The sequence below is a fragment of the Rhineura floridana genome, chromosome 2 (assembly GCF_030035675.1).
Source record: "Rhineura floridana isolate rRhiFlo1 chromosome 2, rRhiFlo1.hap2, whole genome shotgun sequence".
Lineage (NCBI taxonomy): Eukaryota > Metazoa > Chordata > Lepidosauria > Squamata > Rhineuridae > Rhineura > Rhineura floridana.
In genome coordinates this window covers 191,437,506-191,457,111 of record NC_084481.1, presented here as the reverse complement: position 1 = coordinate 191,457,111, position 19,606 = coordinate 191,437,506, and the positions used below count along the sequence as shown (strand labels likewise).

At 39.6% G+C, this 19,606-nt stretch overlaps 1 protein-coding gene across 8 annotated transcripts in view; it reads left to right on the top strand.

Moving 5' to 3' along the window:
• The first annotated feature begins 1,981 nt into the window (after nt 1-1,981).
• The window catches only part of MLH3 (mutL homolog 3), a 24,403-nt gene continuing 6,778 nt past the window's right edge, over nt 1,982-19,606 (top strand). The window contains exons 1-9 of one of the 8 annotated variants that reach the window (XM_061611762.1): nt 1,985-2,458; nt 5,021-8,322; nt 10,047-10,145; nt 10,868-10,938; nt 12,574-12,678; nt 12,928-13,000; nt 14,318-14,389; nt 15,174-15,282; nt 16,451-16,610. In XM_061611762.1, coding sequence (XP_061467746.1) covers nt 5,091-8,322; nt 10,047-10,145; nt 10,868-10,938; nt 12,574-12,678; nt 12,928-13,000; nt 14,318-14,389; nt 15,174-15,282; nt 16,451-16,610 — 3,921 coding nt within the window. In that variant the 5' untranslated portion in view covers nt 1,985-2,458; nt 5,021-5,090. Of the gene's footprint in view, nt 2,497-2,516; nt 2,708-5,020; nt 8,323-10,046; nt 10,146-10,416; nt 10,485-10,867; nt 10,939-12,573; nt 12,679-12,927; nt 13,001-14,317; nt 14,390-15,173; nt 15,283-16,450; nt 16,611-19,606 lie in introns of those variants that run through there. The other 7 variants (XM_061611758.1, XM_061611759.1, XM_061611765.1 and 4 more) reach the window with 7 other exon arrangements.

The following is a 19,606-nucleotide window of genomic DNA, read 5'->3' as shown; positions in this document are numbered from 1 at the left end:
CAAAATGCATTGGGATAGCACCAGCTGCAATCTCGGTCACCAATGCAGTCCTGTTAACTACTTCCCATTCCACTATAATATCCTGACTTGTTCTAAATTCCGCTAATAAGGAATGGCACCTTCTGAAATTCTGAAGAGCCATTGCTAGTCAGTAGATGATATTGAGCTAGATGAACCAATGGTCTATTCATTATAAGGCAGCTTCCTGTAAGTTGTGTTATATCACATCAGACCAGTAGTCCATCTAGCTTAGCATTGTCTACACTGACTTGCAGTAGCTCTCCAGGATTGCTACCCCAGCCCTACCTGGAGATGCTGGAGCTTGAACCTGAGACTTTCTGTATGCAAAGTAGATGCTGTACCACAGTTCTTCCTATGAAGGTTAGACAGATTCATAGAGGATAGGATTATCAAAGGCTACAGTACTTGCCACAGAGTTGCTGGCAATCACAAGTAGGGAGAGTACTGTTGCCTTAGGGTCCTACTTTTGGGCTTCCCATATTTAGTTGGCCTCTGTGAGAACATGATGATGGACTAGATAGGCCTTTGGCCTGATCAAGTAATGCTGTTCTTAACTGGAGCCTATCCACATAAAATAAATGTTTAGAAATACTTAATACATTTGCAATCTGCACTGTATTGAGAAGGCTGTTTTATATAGCTAGCGCTCAGATTTGATGAACTGAGGGAGCTTAAAAAAAGAAGACTCAAACGTTTCAAACCCAACTTTCATGTCATGATTTGATTTCCAACTGATGTGCAATACAGTATATAGACATCATTAAGAATTCTTGACCTCTTTGGATAATTTCCAAAGGGGCAGCTGTGTTAGTCTGCTGCAGCAAAAACAAAGGCTTGTGGCACCTTAAAGAGTAATACTTTTTTTATACTAACTAATTTCTTGGATTACAGCCCACTTCACTGGATGGACGGAGTGTGATTGTGCATGATCCACACTAGAGACCAAGCTTCTGTTCAAGCCAGAGGTCCGCTGTTCTGTTGCTTAAAGAGATTTATTATTATTATTTGATTTATATCCTGTCCTTCCTCCCAGCAGGAGCCCAGGGTGGCAAACAAAAACACTAAATACACGTTAAGACATCATAAAAACAGATGTTAAAATACATTAAAACAAAACAACTTTAAAAACTTTTTAAAAGCTTTCAAGACATAAAAAAAAAGGGTTAAAAATTTTTTTTAAAAAAAGTTTAAAAACATTAAAAAGCGATTCCAACACAGAAGCAGACTGGGACAAGGTCTCAAAAGGCTTGTTGAAAGAGGAAGGTCTTCAATAGGCACCAAAAAGATAACAGAAATAGTGCCTGTCTAAGGGAGTTCCACAGGGTAGGTGCCGCCACACTAAAGGTCCGTTTCCTATGTTGTGCAGAACCGACCTTCTGATAAGATGGTATCTGCAGGAGGCCCTCACCTGCAGAGCGCAAGGATCGACTGGGTATATAAGGCATAAGATGGTCTTTCAGGTATCCTGGTCCCAAGCTGTATAGGGCTTTGTACACCAAAACTAGAACCTTGACCTTGGTGCGGTAGCAAATGGGCACCCAGGGCAATTCTTTTAGCAGCGGGGTGACATGTTGGCGATACCCTGCCCCAGTCAGCAGTCTCGCCGCCCCATTTTGCGCCAGCTACAGCTTCCGGACCAACCTCAAAGGCAGCCCCACATAGAGCGCATTACAGTAATCCAGTCTGGAGGTTACCAGGTCGTGGACAACAGTGGCTATCCTCATCCAGAAACGGCCGCAGCTGTCTTACCAGCTGAAGCTATAAAATTTCTATTGCTGCTGTTCCACGCCACTTTTGCAGAGTTTACTTAGGACCTGTTGACTATCACTGTTGACTTGAGGAGCACACGGTTTTGTCTAGCGAAGCTAACACAAACGCTTCTACTTGAAGATTGCTGCAGGGATCTTACAGGCGGGGCTAATAAGGATTTCGAAAAAGACTACAATACCCAGGATGCATTACAATTGAAATCTCGATTGTTCCGCCTATGGTTACTGAGCCGTACCAGCAGGCCTTCATCCTCAGCACTCCAGTCACTGTCCAGTTCTCGGGAGATTGACAGTTAATAGCCCCAGCTGAGGGGGCGGGGGATGCCAGTTGGCTTGGCTATCCTTCGGGTGGATTTCTGCGGTCTTTAGGTCGGGGGAGGCGGAGCGAGGAAGAGAAGCGAGGCTGCTGTGACTACGCGTGGGATGAAAGAAAGGAGGAGACAGAGATTGTCGTTGCCTCTGCTGCCGACAGCTAGCGGTGTACCCAAGGCAGGCCGACCGCTTCCGGTTTTGTCATTCTAAAGTCCGACCTACCGGCCTTTCTCTCCCCCTTTTTTCTTCTCGAAGCCGATTGGTCTTGTCTTGCTTTAAATGAAGGAGAGAGCCGGGGATATTTTCATTTCCCCTCATCAGCTAGAATCACTTCATAAGGAGAAGTGGTCTTAATTGTATGTGTTTGGAATATCTTTATTTCATTTAAATCCTTGTAGGTATTTATTTCTTCTCTTTCTCACATGTGTATCCCATCCTTCCTCCAAGGAGTTTGAGATATGCCACCTTGATTGACTTATCTGTGTGCATGTGGGGTGTAGTTACCAATTTTATTCTTACAGCAACTTTGTGAGGTAGGTTAGAGTGGGTGGGTCCAAGGTCTCACTGGTCCAAGGTCTCCCAGTGAGTGTCATAGCTGAGTAGAGGTGGGTAAGTGGTGGTTGTTTTTAATTTTGAACTTGTATCTACTGGTTTCAGCCAGAGTTTAACTACTACACTGTACTTGCTGTGTAGGTAGTGGTCAGAGCAAAGGCACTAACCTAGAAGCAAAGGGAGCTGTTAGGTGCTGTCTGCCCTCCCCCCTTTTTAATGCGTCCTCAATGCCAATATGGTACCCAGCTTCTTTCCTTGAGTTTTTTTTAAAAAAGAAAGTGCAGATATGCACACACAGATAAAAGTCACTGTAACTAATCTGGAATTGACTACATAGTTTTGAGGGGCTTTCAGAGTGACAGGTGTTTATTGTGGAATCAGTGCTAATTTATTTAATTTTTTTGCAATGTTCACATGATGTTGTTGGTTTCAAAATAGCAGCCTGCATTTTCCCCAGATTTACCATTCCTGTGGAAAATCCAATTTTTTTTTAAAAAACTGTTGCTAATGTCCTGTTTACAATGTTAAGCCTTCATCTAGAGTCCTGGTGTCCAACACAGTCACCACTGGCCACATGAGGGAAAACGACGATAGATTTGTGGCAGATTGGCACTTTACTTCTAGCAACTTTTTAAAATAAATTGTTTAATAAAGTTCTTTTATACATGTACCAGTTTACCTTTTGCCCTTAGTAATCACAGGTTGATCCTTGGGTCTTGTACACTGCAAAATGCAAGATCCGTTTCACTTTGACATCTACAGTTCTCAACTATCTCAAGAGCTTGTGAGGCTGCTTTCTTTGGAGAGGCACCTTTTCAAGACGAATGATTTTACTTCAAAGCACTCAGCATTTGAAAGATGATTCAATTGTTATTATGTGGACTTGTATTTTAAATCAAAATGGGTTTGCAGTTCTAAATACAGTTATCCCAAAACTGTTTTCAATTTTGTTGTTCAACTCAGCTCTGCAAATCACCTTTTTATGTGGTAAAATGGTGAAATCAAACTATAGGTCATAACTGTTGGATGAAATTTTGGAGGCAGAGTTGAGATAGTCTAACAGATTTTATGCCTGATTTCCCTGAACTTCTTAATGAAAATATTGTGTATTTTTCTGCCTCCAAAAATACAGTTGTTTTTTTTTTTGTCATGTGGCATAAATGTCAACACGTTCACAATTTTGGCTAATATGAAAAAAGTGTTGGACACCTCTGATCTAGAGCATTCATAATAAGCATGATGTTTGTATATCTGCATTTGTTCTCATCCATGTGCCAGCTAAATGCTTGCTGGAGAAATCAGTAGTAATCTACAGTTATGTTTTAGTTCACCAATATTAGGTTGATAAGAACATCCTCTGTGTATGTGTGTCAAGTTTTAACTAGCATTGGGACCTGTGAATTTATTTTTTTAAATTTGCGAGCAGAGTAATTCAAATGCTGAGGAGCCACCAGAAGGGGGGCCGACAGAGGAGGAGCCTACAGAGAGCTCTGCGAGATCCTCCATCCGCCAGGAGCTGCCAGCCTGGCTAAACGCTGGCTCCATTAGGAGCCATGTGCATGAGCAGGAAGGAAGAAGTTGGCTCCCTCTAATAGCCCTCCCGGGGAGTAAGCACTCTCCATAGACAGTCATTACAGTTTGTTTACTGCACCGGCCATTTGGCTGGCAGAGTTCCTGGGTGGATTGGGACTCAAGGGAGGGTTTTGAATGCGAGGAGGATCTCACATATGCCCCCCATGGCCCTGCCCCCGCCACACCTACGGAATGCCCCATTTTCGGGGCTTCCGCTGGCACTCCGTCCAGTGGGCTAGCTGTCCTGGTGGACCCCAAGCAGCAGTGGCAGGCTCCTGGCAGTGCTGAGGCTCAGCCATGGTGGAGGGCTCCTGGCAGTGGAGGCCAGCGGTGCCGGGAGGCTGCCAGTGCAGCCAGAGGTCTGTGGCATCCAACTCCCCCCAGCCAGGTGGAAAAGTCGGTTGGATTGTGCCCTAAAAACCAGTAATTTGTCATAATTTAGTTTTGGCATTGATACCTTTAGATTTTGTGTGTATGTGAATGTTCATAAGGTTTGGACAGAACATACAGAAGTGATGACTATAACTTAGAAATGAAAGGTATTATTCTGCAATTGCCTAACTTTTCTAAAATAAGAATTGGGTTTTGTTTACTAACACTGCAATCCTATACTTGCTTACCTGCAGCTAAGCACTATTGAACTCATTGAAACTTACTTCCTCGTAGGCATATATAGGATTGTACTGGAAGACAACAAAAATGAATGTGGAAACACACTAGGCAAAACGCTAAGTGATTTATGAGGACTCTGGCTAAATGTTCTGCTTTTAGTTGTTTTCTCTGTTTTCTTACAGGAGATTCAAAGAAAGAGAAACTGGCAGTGCATATTCAGTCTCCCAAGCTTTTCATTCTTCTGCTCTTGCAATGATCAAATGCTTGCCTGAAGAAATACAAACCAGTTTGCGGTCTGGAGTGGCCATCAGCTCACTAGGCCAGTGTGTTGAGGAGCTTGTCCTTAACAGCATAGATGCTAAAGCAACATGTGTGGCTGTCCGAATGGATTTGGAGACCTTTAAGGTCCAGGTGGTGGATAATGGCTTTGGGATGGGAAGAGAAAACCTTAACAAAGTGGGAAATAGGTATTTTACCAGTAAATGTTTTTCAGTGGAAGACCTAGAAAATCTAAAGTGTTATGGCTTCCGTGGAGAAGCTTTGGCAAGCATAGCAAGTGTGGCCAGTATATTGGAAATATCATCGAAGACAAATAAGGTAGCAAAAACCTTATTGAAAATCTTTCACAATGGAAAAGGACTCGAAGTCTCTGAAACAGAATTGAATAGACCAAGTGCTGGAACAACAGTGACTGTGTACAATTTATTCCACCAGTTACCTGTGAGGAGAAAGTGTATGGATTCCATACTGGAATTTGAGAAAGTGAGGCATAAAGTAGAGGCTCTTTCTCTTATTCATCCCTCTGTCTCCTTTTCTTTAAGGAATGATGCTTCCTGTTCAATGTTGCTTCAGTTATCAAAGACAAAAGATACCTGCTCTAGGTTTTGTCAGATTTATGGTCTAGGTAAATCCCAGAAATTACGAGAAATAAATTATAAATCTGCAGTGTTTGAGATAAGTGGTTTTATCAGTTCTGAAGGGCATTACAATAAGAGTATTCAGTTTTTATATGTGAATAGTAGACCGGTATTAAAAACAAGAATGCATAAACTTATTGATTTTTTATTAAGAAAACAAAGTAGTATATGTAAGGCAAAAAGTGGGTCTTTGACTTCAAGTCCTGCTCGTCAGCGGTCTGGCCCAGAGCTCCATGGTGCCTTTGTCATCAATGTGAAATGTCCACATGATGAATATGATGTGTGTTTGGAACCTGCAAAAACTCTAATAGAATTTCGCTGCTGGGATGCTCTCCTAGCTTGCATTGAGGAAGGAGTAAAAGAATTTTTAAAGCGAGAACATCTATTTATTGAGCTGTGCGGTGAAGATATTAAAGAATTTAATGAAAAGAATGGCTTTTGTTTAGTTAAAACTGAATATTTACAGCCTTCTCTGCCTGAGGAGAAGGATATGCAGGAGAGTTTTAAGAAAGCTTGTGATAATATTGTGGATTCTTATGAAATATTTAATTTGCAGTCAAAGTCTGTGAGAAGGAAAAGAACTCTTGCAAAGATGACACCAGATCACGTAGGACCTACTAACAATTTGGAAGGAACAGATGTTGGCTCAGGTTTGACTGGTATTGAACCTGTTCATGAACTGAGTAGTAGTAAAGTGGAGAATCTTCTGCCGAACAAAATTGGCAGTATCGATTTGCAAAAATTGGGTAGCCTACACCAAGAGTCAAACATTCCTGTTAATCTCCCAGCTGAGGTCATGAATTCCAATTGTTCAGAAGAAATCAGCGTACAAGACAGGTCAGTTGTTTCAGCAATAGACAAGTATGCTGGTACTTCACTTTGTACTGAGAAATATGATAAAGATGCAAATAGCCTACAAGATAGAGATTTTCAGGAAAGTATCCCCAACGCTGTCACTCTGGGATACACTGAAGCTATGGAAGATGTTAATGAGTTTAAAGGTGAATTTCCTTTTGGACATGGTTTGATGGGAAAATATAAGCTTGTGAAAGACAGTAGAGTACCTTCTTTATTATCAAATGCCAGTGGAGAAGTAATGGGACACGAACAATTGAAGTTGGGTTCCACAGGCCTTATAACTCACCTGATGCAAAATCTGCCACCACGTGAAACAGAAATTAACATTTCATTTAACAGACTGTCAAAAGTGGGCCCAATAAGTGCCAAGGCTATATTTGAAAAAAAGCTACGGTTTTCAGAGCAAACTCAAAGTTCTCAAGAACATTTGAGGCTAACCAACACAGCAACTGGAAATGAATGCATGGAGAAGGGGAATGTATCAGGTCAAAAGAATGAGGTAGCTTCATTTCCTGCAAATGGTAGTGCCAACTTTGTAATGTCGCATGTCAAAGAATGTATTTCTATGTCACCTTCAGGTTCTGTTCATCATTTAGGCAGTGCAACTCGGAATAAGCAAATAGCTGAGCTTTCAGCGATGCCTAGATATTGTGGCTTTACAAAACTAAGCTTGCATCCAAAACTGGGATCATTGGATAGATTCAGGAGACATTATGGGAGTATAAAGAGTATACCACCAATAACTAATGTGGAAAAGAGGAATGAGGTTGAAATGCCAGGCTCTGGCAGATCTCCTACTGATGAGAATGCAGATCACCAACACTCTAGTATTTGTGAAACTGCAACTAAGGAGCATGTTGTGTCTAATCATACTGGCCACAATTGCCTTCTTTCTTTAGAAAAACCTCAGCACTCCACAGAAGAAAATCTATTAAGCAGAAAAGCTTTTCATGGAAAGGAGAGTCCTCCGTTACTGACAGATTACTCTGAAATTAAAAAGAAATCTCTTTCTGGCACTAAATTCACAGGAACACTTGCCTCTAAAGTGTCTAGAATGAAGAACAGCCTTAAAGAAATGTTAATTATAGAACCTATAGGGCAACCTTCAGAACAATTCCAAGCACATTCAAGCCAAAAAGATGGAGACAGACAGGATCGCTTATCTCAAAACAAACTTTCGCAGAGTGCTAGTCAAATACCTCAAATTTCCCCAAGAAGAGTAGGGACAGAGAGTTTCTGTTTTGCCTCAGCCTGTGATGAGGAGAATAATCCTGTGGGAATCTCTAGCACAAGACTAGGAGATGTGGAAGATACAGACAACCATTGTTTCATTGACACTGATGGGGAATATATAGATTCCCAAAACAGAAGTTTAGCTTTGTTCAATAAAGAGGTTGATTCTGAAGGCTCCTGCGAAAATACAGGCATTATGGGTAGAACTACAGAGCAAGCCACGAAACCCTGTGAACTCCAAAATGTGAATTTGACCAGTAACATGGAAGATGCAGATGATTTGAGAGCAAGTGAGAAGGAAGAGTCACAATTGCATCTGTCTGAGTGGCTTCATCAGTTTGATACATCATTGGGTAGGACAGTATACATCAACAAAATGACTGGACTGAGCACCTATATTGCTCCTCGTAGTGAGGAACCTCAGGCTGTATGTACTAAAGATATAAGCACAATGGCTGTAAATGTCATGGAGGGTGGTAAGTTCACAGCATTTATCTCTGTAGCTGGTTGACTATTGTTGAGAATGAATGAATTGGGAGTTACAAAATTCATACATACAAACCTTATCACACATACCAATGGTCTCTATAATCCATAAAGAAAAAATAAATCAATTCACAGAGTTCATAAACAGTAATGAAATAATTTGGGCTATTTTTTTATTTATTAAAATTTATATCCCATCCTTTCTCCCAAAGGGGCCCAGTAAGCTTGATTCAATTATTTTCTACCACTCCTGAGTACAGGAATACCTTGGTTAAGGAATCCTCCAGGAACCAAGCTCCCTTTCAGGAAGGCTTTTTTTAAGGTGAAACTGAGCAGCTTTGCTTTGCTATGCAATGGATAAACTTTCAAGCCTGTGCCTTTCTCCCAGGGCTGGAAGGCGCCAATAAGATTTGGAGGCACCCTTTAAAGGTAGGCACCCTTTAAAGCCCCTGTTGAAGCTGTCTCCACCATCTATGAATGGGTGTAGGAACTTATCACTATTCTTTTCATCTTATTCCTACCTCTGATGCTGAAGTTTCTGTTAAAGAAGTAATGTCAAGGAATGCATCTACTTTGTTAACAGGTATTACTGTAGTCTGAACATGGTCCTGGTTTCATTCTGTACTCCTGTTCCAATAATTTTTTTAAGCAATCATCATCTGTCAAGTCAACTAGTTATTTCTACTGCAATAATACTCTGGATTCTAAATAGTCAGTAATACGTTCAAAATACCAGCAAAATTATAAATTCAGTTAAATGGGTTTACAGAAAGTATGTTTAAATGAAGCCACATGGAGGGTAATACAGTAAATATCAGTAGTTTGGGTAGCAGAGTTCTGTAACAGTGTTTCTCAAACTTGTTGAAACTGGGCTCTCTTACAACACTTTTTCAATCCTCCAGTCCACTGGCATTCTGTTGCTGTGTGTGTAAGGATCTGTGGGGCACAAAGTCAACACTTAGAACTGGACATTTCTAAAGTCTGCTAGCCAGGGAAAGAGGCAGGAGTGGGGAGGAGCTGTTGTGTCCAGAAGCTCCCACAGTCATGTCCCTTGTCTTACTGCAGTTTCCAACACTAAGCTGCTTCTTGGTGTTGCAAAACCACCAACGCTTACCTTCTGGGGAGGTAAGTGGTGGTGGTTTTGCCTACTGCAGGATTTTCTCCCTCCCTGGAATGCTGCACTCCAGGTGTCGTGCACCCTCCCCCACTCCAAGGGGCTGCCCCATAGTTTAAGAAGAAAACCAAGCACAAAAACCATGAAAGCGTCAGTGTCAGGGGAAAGAAGAGGAAGAAAGTCCAGGTGCTTGGGGGGGGGGAAGTCCCCAACACATTTCTGAACAATCCTTGGGAGATGAGGCATTTTGAACAAGAGCTGCTTTTGAAAAGGTGCTCCTGAGAAAGGTTCTGAAACATGTTGGGCCTGAAATAAATCTTCCTTCAAAGACCTAAACTTTCTTCCTCTCCGCCCCCCCCCGAACCACTGTTCTGTTATACAACTACTGTACAATTAACCTGCAGGTCTCCTTGCTAATGTTTATTTTGCAATTCATATAACATTGATTATATCTTTATTTCTCCATTTTAAGCTGTTGAATGTGTGTGATTCTGTTTTGTGTGATGCTAATCACCTTTTGATCCTTTAATAAAAAAGTAGACATTTTTGTAGACTCTTGAAAGCGCATCTATAGGAATAATTCTTTTGTTGAGTATTTAGGGTTTCAGTGCAGATGTCACCCCTTTAGAAGTGAGCTTATTGTGCCCTTCCTTCCAAGACCTCGGAAAGAGAGGAGTTTAGCAAGGCAAGATGTCAGAGGTAGGCCTGCTTTGCCAGGACATAGGGTACTATGTTATTAATAATAAACCAAATAATTCTGCCAGCTGTCCCAACAGGAACTTGGAGTGATTCACGGTCTATTAACAATGAGACTTGTATGAATCACTTGATGTGTGGAATCAGAAATAACTCTGTTAGGGTCAAAGTCAATTACAATGTGACTGTGGATAGCATGCAGTGTCCAGTTCTGTGTAAACATCAGTAATTTGAAGAGGGATTAATTCCTTTCTTCTTATTGTCCTCATTCTAGTCTTGAAATGGCACCACATTTAAATTTTGAGATCTTTATCAACCAAGGGAAGTTGGATCATTATTCTGGTATGTTTGTTTTTTCTAGTAGGAATGGGCAGCAGACTTCAAGCTATCTTTATCATTTGAAGGCATGGTGGCTTGTACTAAAGCACCCTGGAGAAAGAGCCAGGCTCCATTTTAACAATCCCACCCAAAGATCACAGAGCTGTTTAAGTACAAGTTGGGGAGGGGGCAACCTAATGGCAACTTAATTAAACATTGCTTTGTATCCTTCTATTCAAACAGTGCAGTAGTTTCCTAATCTGTGTACTTATTTGAGATTTTAATTTATCACATCTGCACTTCATACATGAGTGCACCTTTTTCTACCTGGAGATTATCATTACATGTACAGGGAAAAATATGAATCAACCCTATAGTTTCAAAACTGTACCTATATTCTCTTCTAGATTCTCAAGGAGAATCTCTCCAGTCCTTGTTTTCAGAGTGGGACAATCCTGTGTTTGCTCATTTTCCAGAGGTGGGTGGTATTATGTACCCATTATTTGTTAGGAATTGTTTCAGTTTTATATCACATTGTAATTTGTCTTTCAGTTTTATGTTGCATTGTGATTTTTGGACTTCTTACTGATGCCTTTTTTGCTTATTGAGTCTACAAAACCTTTTTATGTAGTGTACTGCAATTTGGAAGTTGGTGGTATTTTTCTACATGTTTTTTCCAAAAGCTTATCCTGTTTCATTTGGAAACCAAACTGCTTTTATAGGCCCAACCTATATTACCAAACCAACAATCTTGAATGAGGATAGAGCACTATACCCTAGTTTATAAACTAAATGATTTATAGCATAGTTTTCCATTTTCCATGTATCTCTGGCAATAAATATTTCAATGTGATTATTCTTATAGGACTAACTGGATTCTGTTCTGTGATAGGGAAGCAATAGTGTTATCCATTGTGTTTATTGCTCATTTAAATTAAATTCCTTTACTCATGAGGCATACTGCTATCTTTAGAATAAATATCTTAAAAAGGCAACAGAAGGATAAATGTCTTTGACTTCGTTGTTCCAATAACTCAGGAAACATATTCATATTTTAAATTGGCAATAGTCAAGTCAAAGTGCTGCTTGTTTAGTCCTTATTTATTCACAGTGATTTGACTTTCTAGATAGGTTTGTTTGCCTTTGCTTGTTTTTCTTCTTCCCTCTAATATTACATGATACCTTTTATGATTTCTTTCTTACTTTTTATGATTTCTTTCTTTCTTTCTTTCTTTCTTTCTTTCTTTCTTTCTTTCTTTCTTTCTTTCTTTCTTTCTTTCTTTCTTTCTTTCTTATACACACACATTTCTCACTCCTTTTCTTTTGTTATTTATTAATTGTTCTATAACATGCTAGTAATCTGGTTAAGAGACTTGTTCACTTGGTCATAGTTAATCATTTCTTTTTTCCTTCCATTTATTTTCAATTTCATCACTGTATAGGCACATTCTAAAATAAAGTGTTGAGACAATGCTTTTCTATCTGAATCACATTATTATATAGAAGCTTTTTTCTGGGCTTCACAAAAAAAGAAAAAAAAAACCCGAATACATGTTAATGGGTTGATTGTATACTTGCAATCACTGCAAACGCATTAAATTTACTTGAAAATAAGTTCTCTGGAGCTCCATTGGACTCGGTTTCAAATAAATATGTTCTAAAGACAGCAATAATAACATCATTTATTATATATAGATTAGATATCTCACAGTAATGTACACACACCATCATATATGTAGGCTGACAATGATAGTGGGCTATAATTTTACTAGCTATTTGTTTCCAAATGCCACATGCTGATACTAGAGTGGGTCACCACATTGTTTCTCAAGTATCAGTGGGACTAATTTAAATGTTATGGGTGAGATTGCTGCCAAAAATCACTTCTTGTGGTCAAGAAGGCTCCACGCTGCTGGTGTAACAACTATATTTGGCTTTCCACAGAGGTTGGCAAGATTGTGTGGGAAATATCCATGCCAATGCTATTTGAATTGGTCTTCTATTATGAACAAACTTTTTAAGAACAACAACACAGTTGTTATATGATTTTGTGATCTGATATTTGTTGTTTCATTTGGCATTCTGACATTATCTTTGATTATTTGCTTTATAGGTTGCTGTTGATGTGAGCAGTGGGCAGGCTGATAGTCTTGCTGTGAAAATCCATAACATTCTGTATCCGTACAGGTTCACCAAGAAGATGATTGATTCGATGCAGGTAAATGTGTTAGCAGTTTGAATAAATTACTACTATTACTAAAATACTAGAAAAGGTTTCTTTTGGGTTGGAAAGATACAGATAATGACGTAGTTAATTGCTTCTGTTAGCAAAATTATGCTTTCTTTGACATATATCAACAAGTTGTTGGATATCTAGTGAAATCTTAAACCTTTTCACTGAATGATTATACAGTTACTATAGATTTATTTGGAATTGTTAATGAATAGTCATCTGAATGTGTTACAGGTTCTTAATCAAGTGGACAATAAATTTATTGCTTGTTTAATCAACACTAGGGCAGATGAGAATGAAGACACAGGTAAAACTACTACTTTCTTGGACTAACAGGGTTTTAAAGCTTCTGTAAAACTTGGCTATACATGGGACAGTGCCATAACTACTTTCACGTTGACTCAGAAACTGTAGATCTGACACAGTATCCTGGGCTATATTGTTTCCCAGCCATTTTAGCTCATGCGTCTATAGCCATGCCACTGCAAATATCATTTTTGAGCATTTGCAGTAGTATGTCAAAAGCCAAACCTTGTGTGTGACAACACATGCACGTAAACAGTTCAACATAGACTAAAACTATTGGATGACAGTTAAATATGGCTTTTCCCAAGGCTATTAGGCTGGCCCAAATAGTAAGAATGCTTAATTTAAAAAAACTAATGCAAATGGAAAAAGGAATTTCCATATTAAAACGTTTACTAATGTGCTGTACACATTTCACAATTATATATATGTGTGTGTGTGCACGTGTGGAAAGCTTGAGTGAAGTTCTGTTTGTTGCTTTCAGAACTGTCATATATGTATATATATATATATATGTACACATATGAGGCTGCAAAGTGTGCCCTACCATGAAGCTGTGGCTCCAGTTTCCAGAAGTATCAATCTAGTGCATGGTAGTTAGGACAGATCTGTGTAAAATGGCTTAATAATAAGATAATTCAAATTATGATAATTGATTAATAAATTAGTGTGTGTATAGAATATAATTGTATAATTATATAATATAATGTTACTGAATTAGTCCATAGACCATATAAAAAGAGAACATAACATCAATAATACACTATTATTATTAATATTATAATTAATAATAGTGTATACTATTAATACACCTTAAAAATGTCAAGACCACCCTTGGGGAAATAATGTATTTCTTTTGCAATATTCAGTAAAAAGGTTCCAATTAAATACAAAGGCTTTTTTTCTTGTACTCGAAAATAATATATGTAAATTTTGCCATTAAGGCCAAATCCCAAACGTTTTCTAACTATTATTTACTGTCAGCATTCTTTGTTATCGCCATTCCTTTGCATACAATTTTCTTGTCTCAGCTTGTATGAAGTTACTACTTTATGTTCATTTCATACCAAGCCCTTGACATAATTCAGTTAAAAAACCCTGGATTTAAAGGAATATAACAGAAACTGTTATGCAGTTGATCTTTTTCCAATATTTTTGATGCATGACAGTTCCACCAGATATGATGATGTCCCCTCCTTTTTTCCCTGACATTTGCAGCAGCATTTCACTTTTATTCATTCTATTATATTAGATGAGAAGAGAAGAAAATTGTAGCTCATATTTATATGCTGAAATTTTGATGATGATGATCTTCTAGGTGGAAACCTACTTGTGCTGGTGGATCAGCATGCAGCCCATGAGCGTGTCCGCCTTGAGCAACTTATTACAGGTATAAATCCATATAGTCATGGTTAAAGAAAGCGGCTTCATTTCTTTTCTGATACAAATCTACATCAGATTTATAGTGATGGTGTATACGTCAGTTAATTGTAGAGAATGAAAATATGGCATTAGTTTAATTTTGAAGACTAGCATCCTCAGTGTGGGATTCTTTTCATATTTCTATACATCCCATATTTTCAGCGGAATATGAATCATTTTTCCTATCCTGCAAGGAAGTGGCTTTTTCAATCCTCAGAATATTCTGGCCACAACTCAGTAAAACACAGCAGCAGTCCATTGTGCCTATAACAGTTCATTGACCCTCCTTGTCAACAAGAGTTATGAGTTTCCTACAGGGAAGAATCCAAGAAAAATGTTTCTGGTTGTAGGCTGGTAGTGATAATTGCTCTAGAATTTGAAAAAACCCCTGGGAATGTGAGAAGTGTTTATTGAAGGATTTAAATGGAATCACAATACTTTTAACAGTTTGCTTTGTTATTTTGTGTGATGAGTCATTTGTTGAAGGAAACAATAATAATTGTTACCTATTAGGAAGGCCATGGTTGATACTGGCTGGGAATCCGTATGTCTCATAACAAACTTGTAGCCATTAGCCAAAACCGGAGAATATTTCTGCCTTAATAGTATAGGTCCCCTATCCACTCCTGAAGAAATGAGTACGTTACTTCATGCTGCATACATGTTGCACTGCAAACCATAGGTTTGCAGACAGTGAGGCACATTTCCTGTATGTAAGTTAAAGAACAATGCATTTGTTGCTCTGCCATCAGATTCTTATGAGAAGCAACCTGAAGCACTGGGCAAAAAGAAATTGCTGGCATCTACTGTTTGTCCCCCATTGGAGATTGAGATAACAGAGGAGCAGAGGAGACTTTTATGGTTGGTACTAGCCAGAACATCAAATAATTGGATGTGATTTTTATTTCTTTTATTTTTATTTATTTAAAAATATTCATATGCCACTTTTCCTGATGAAACCCATCCAGAGCAGCTTACAATAAAACTACAAGTATAATAACCCAGTCATTTCTAAAACCAAGAATAACATAGATTTACAAGAATAAAGCAGACTTAGAACTCCAGCAAAGTAACAATATTCCAACCTCCATCAGGCAAGTGCCACCAAAGAATTGCCCAGGGAAGGCCAGTTGAAACAAATGAATCTTTCAGGCCATCTGAAAACCCAGAAATGTACTTTACACAACTGCACGGGCATAAGTTCCAAAGGTGTGGAGCCACCTCAAAAAAGGTCCTTCTATTGTGGCCATCCACTTCAGAGATCTAGAAGGTGACCACCTAAGAGGGCCTCCAATTGAGATCTCATTGTGTGGGCAGAATGGTACAGGTGTAGGTGGTCCATCAGATAGCTTGGACCCAAAATGTTTAGGGCTTTAAAAGTTAAAACCAGTATTGTAAACTAGGCCTGGAAATGTAATGGCAACCAGCGTTGCTGGCACAGTCAATTATTACTGAAAGTGAATGAATATCTCCTTCTCTGAGTTGTTGCTTTTCTGTGGTAGACAGATTATGCCGTTCAAGTTACATTGGTTGGAATGTGAAAAAACTTATGGCTGCTGTCCCATTTCTTCTTACTCAGAGTAAGCCAGTTCCTTCCGAGTGGACATGTATAGGGTTGTGGTGTAAAAGGGCATTTGTTTTGACTGTAAATCATAATAAAATTTACAACTTAAAATGATATATTCAAATACACATTCATTTGCTGTTAAATCAATCCATTATATTAGTTTTAAAATAATTATGGGCAGAAGTAGCCACATTTCTAGTAATGCTTCCATTCAACAAGTAATATTTTTTTTATTGAATTACCAGTGAGTAATGCTCAATAACTGTTGCTCTGCTCCAGGTAGTTATCCCTCTCCTATTATTACTGATAATAACTCAACAACTAATTGCAGACATCCTTTACTGCACTCTTGTTTCTTTTTGAGAGAGTGCAGTAATTGTAATTGCGGGGTTTGTGCACTGGGGGGGGGAGAGAAAGGAATATCCAAGATTAATCTTCTAGTGTTTAAATTTTAATTTCTAGGCGCTGTCACAAAAGTCTAGAGGATGTAGGTCTTGAATTGTCCTTTCCAGAGAACAATCCCTCTCAGATTCTTATTGGAAAAGTGCCACTATGTTTTGTGGAGAGAGAGGCCAATGAATTGCGCCGTGGAAGACAGACAGTGACGAAGGGCATTGTGCAAGTGAGATGTGGATTCAGATTATTTTATTATGTCTTCCTTATATCAGTGATCAGCAGCAAGTGGTTTGGAGGTCCTGTCTGCTTTAGAATTTCTGTTGCTCCCTGCCCTGCACAATCAGAAGTATGTAGAGACCTAAAAAGAGGAAAATAACCATGAAGTATGCGAGAACTGTTTGTGCACCTCATTCTAGTAGTGGACAACGTGGTTGGGTGGCAGCATCATACAGGCCCTAAGCTAAGCCCATACTGGTCCCTAGCCTGTCTCTAAAGTAAAAATAGATCAAATGTATGAGGCAGTAGTGGGTAGCATAGCAGGGAGGTGGCCTGACCTGACAGCTAAGTCACTGCTGCTTACTGGGAAGGAGACAAGGGTGAGGCGGAAGAGAGGTTGGTATGGTGCAAACATACTGCCAGGAGTACCAGATTGGCTCCCCTGGTGTTTTTGCACTGCGTCAACCTCCCAACTGCTTTGCCTCTCCTACTCTCCTTCCCGGCAAACAGCAGTGACTCAGCTGTTGGGAGGTCAAGTGAGTGCTGTTGTCCTACTATGCCATCTACTACTGCCTCATACATTTGATCTTCTTTAGAGACAGGCTAGGGACTAGTATGGGCTTAGCTCAGGGCCTATATGACTTTCAGATATCAAATGTCCTGTTTATCATATCTGATTTCTGAACACATGCAGATACATCTGGAGTCACTTCAACCTCAGCATTGCTTCCTAGATTAGAAGTTGTCGGTTCAATTTTATAAAGCTCTCACCAAAGGAAGAAGCACCTTTTAGAATTGTATTGGAAGCCTTATTTTGTTAATGACGATAAGCTTGCTATACAAAACTAAGCATGTTAAGACTTGTGACTGGGTGCTCTTTCTGGCAACAAAGTGAGTGACCAGCTGCCTTTCCCTGCATCTTGGTTTGCATGTATGTATGTTGGCACACATGCCATCTTGCTTACTTTGGAAGAATGGCACATAATGAGGGATATTCAGCTAACGCGTCCCATCAGTGCAAGGTTTTTAATTTGCACAACAGGACTTTAACTCCTCTTCTCCTGCAGCATTTGCCCTGCACTCTCCCAAAATCAGCTCCAGAGGGTAGAGGGAACCCCTAGAACAGTTTGGGGGTCAAGAGGGGGAGACTACCTTCTGTTGCTCAAGCAGAAATCCTTGCACTGATGGAACAATCACGTAGCGCTACATTGGATACAACCCTCAGTTTTTACATTTTAGTCACAGTTTATACAAAATGCATGGAGCAACAACCAAGGCTGCACATATAAGGCAAATAATGTAATGAATGTAGGTAGCTAATTGCATTCAAATTTAATGACTGTAGGTAACTGTGGAAGGGTGCAGCAGAAGCTGCAAATGTGTTGGCTGGTTATAGGTTGTGTTCCCCTGTATAGCACTCTATTGTGCATCTGCTCTGGAGATCTATATGTGAAAACTATTTCCAGTGGATTATATTGCACATTAGGTATAGACTTTGAAGAGCTAGAGTGATGGATAGAATCAAATAAGAATTAAAAGGAGAATTCTGTTCAAAGATGCTGCTAGATTAAAATGTCATCTTTCAGTCTGTTTTTTCAGCTATATCTGTTAAATTGTTCCTACACTTTGGAGGAGTTACATGCAGAGCTTGATTAGGCAGAATGGAATAGTTTGCTGATTCTTATCTAAATTGGGTAGGTTACTTAGGGTGCAATCCAACTCATATTTCTGCCAGGCTGGGGGAGGTCGGATGCAGTGGACCCCTGGCTGAGCTGGCAGGCTCCCGGCACCACCAGGCTCTGCCAGCAGAAGCCCCCTGCTGCAGCTGAACCACTGCTCCACCAGGAACCTGCCAGCTCACCCTGGGGTCCACCAGGGACAGCCAGCCCTGTGGATGGAGAGCTGGTGGAAGGCAGCGGTAGCGCCAGAAATGAGGCATTCCAGGGGCATGGTGAGGGAGGATCCGTGGGGGTGGACTTATGCAAGATCCTCCTCCTGTTTGGAGCCCTCCCCAGATCCTGATCTGACTGAAATCTCCGCTGGGCAAAAAACCAACGGAGTAAAAAAATTGTAATGGACATCTATAGGGAGCACTTACTCCCCATGAGGCTGGTTCATACGAGCTGGCTTCTTCCATTCCGCTCACGCGTATGGCTCCCGAGCGGGAAATGGATCCTGCAGACTTTCCTGCCCGCTCCTCCTCCGCTAGCACCCCTTCCACCGGCTGCCCATCATTTGGATTGCACTATTACTCTGCAGATATTTTTAGCTGTTTCATATAGATAGCTGCCTTATCATATAACATTTAATATCCAAACATACATAAACAATACTTAAACCAGCAGAATGTTTTATACATAGGATTTGCTTAGCCATTTTTCATTGTAATTGGCAAGATGGGGTGGGAAAACTGCACAATCATATTCATGTGGAGGTGAAAAGCCACTGATATATATTAAAATGTTTCATTTGATAGATATTAAAATGTTTCATTTTAATACCAGTTTTCAATATAACATTTCCAGGCAGTTTACAATAATTGGCTCTGCCAATGGAGCTTCAGCAGGTACCTTCTATTCTGATTTTTAAATGTCTATTGAAAACTTTCCTGAAAACACCAGGCTTATGCTGGTGATACTGAGAGAGTATCTTTCTACAGTAGTTAGTTGATTGATTTCTGATTTTAAATTTTTATATGGTTTTGTCCTGTGTTGGTATATGTTGTAAACTGCTTTGATCTTTTTCATGAATAGCAGTATATACATATTTTTATAAATAAATGTTTACCACTTTGTGAGGTCCGCCTGAAAAGCAGTATAAAAATGTTTTAAATAAATATGTAAAACACAGCAAATGTAATATTGTGCCTGCAAGCTCATTGTAGAGGGCTTCTTAGCTTCATCCACATACTTTCCTCTGAAACATGTAGTGCATTACAACGGGTAAAACTTATGCAGAAAGTGGCAAGTATCCTTTGTATTCTGAAACTTTTATCAGGGTTTTGAT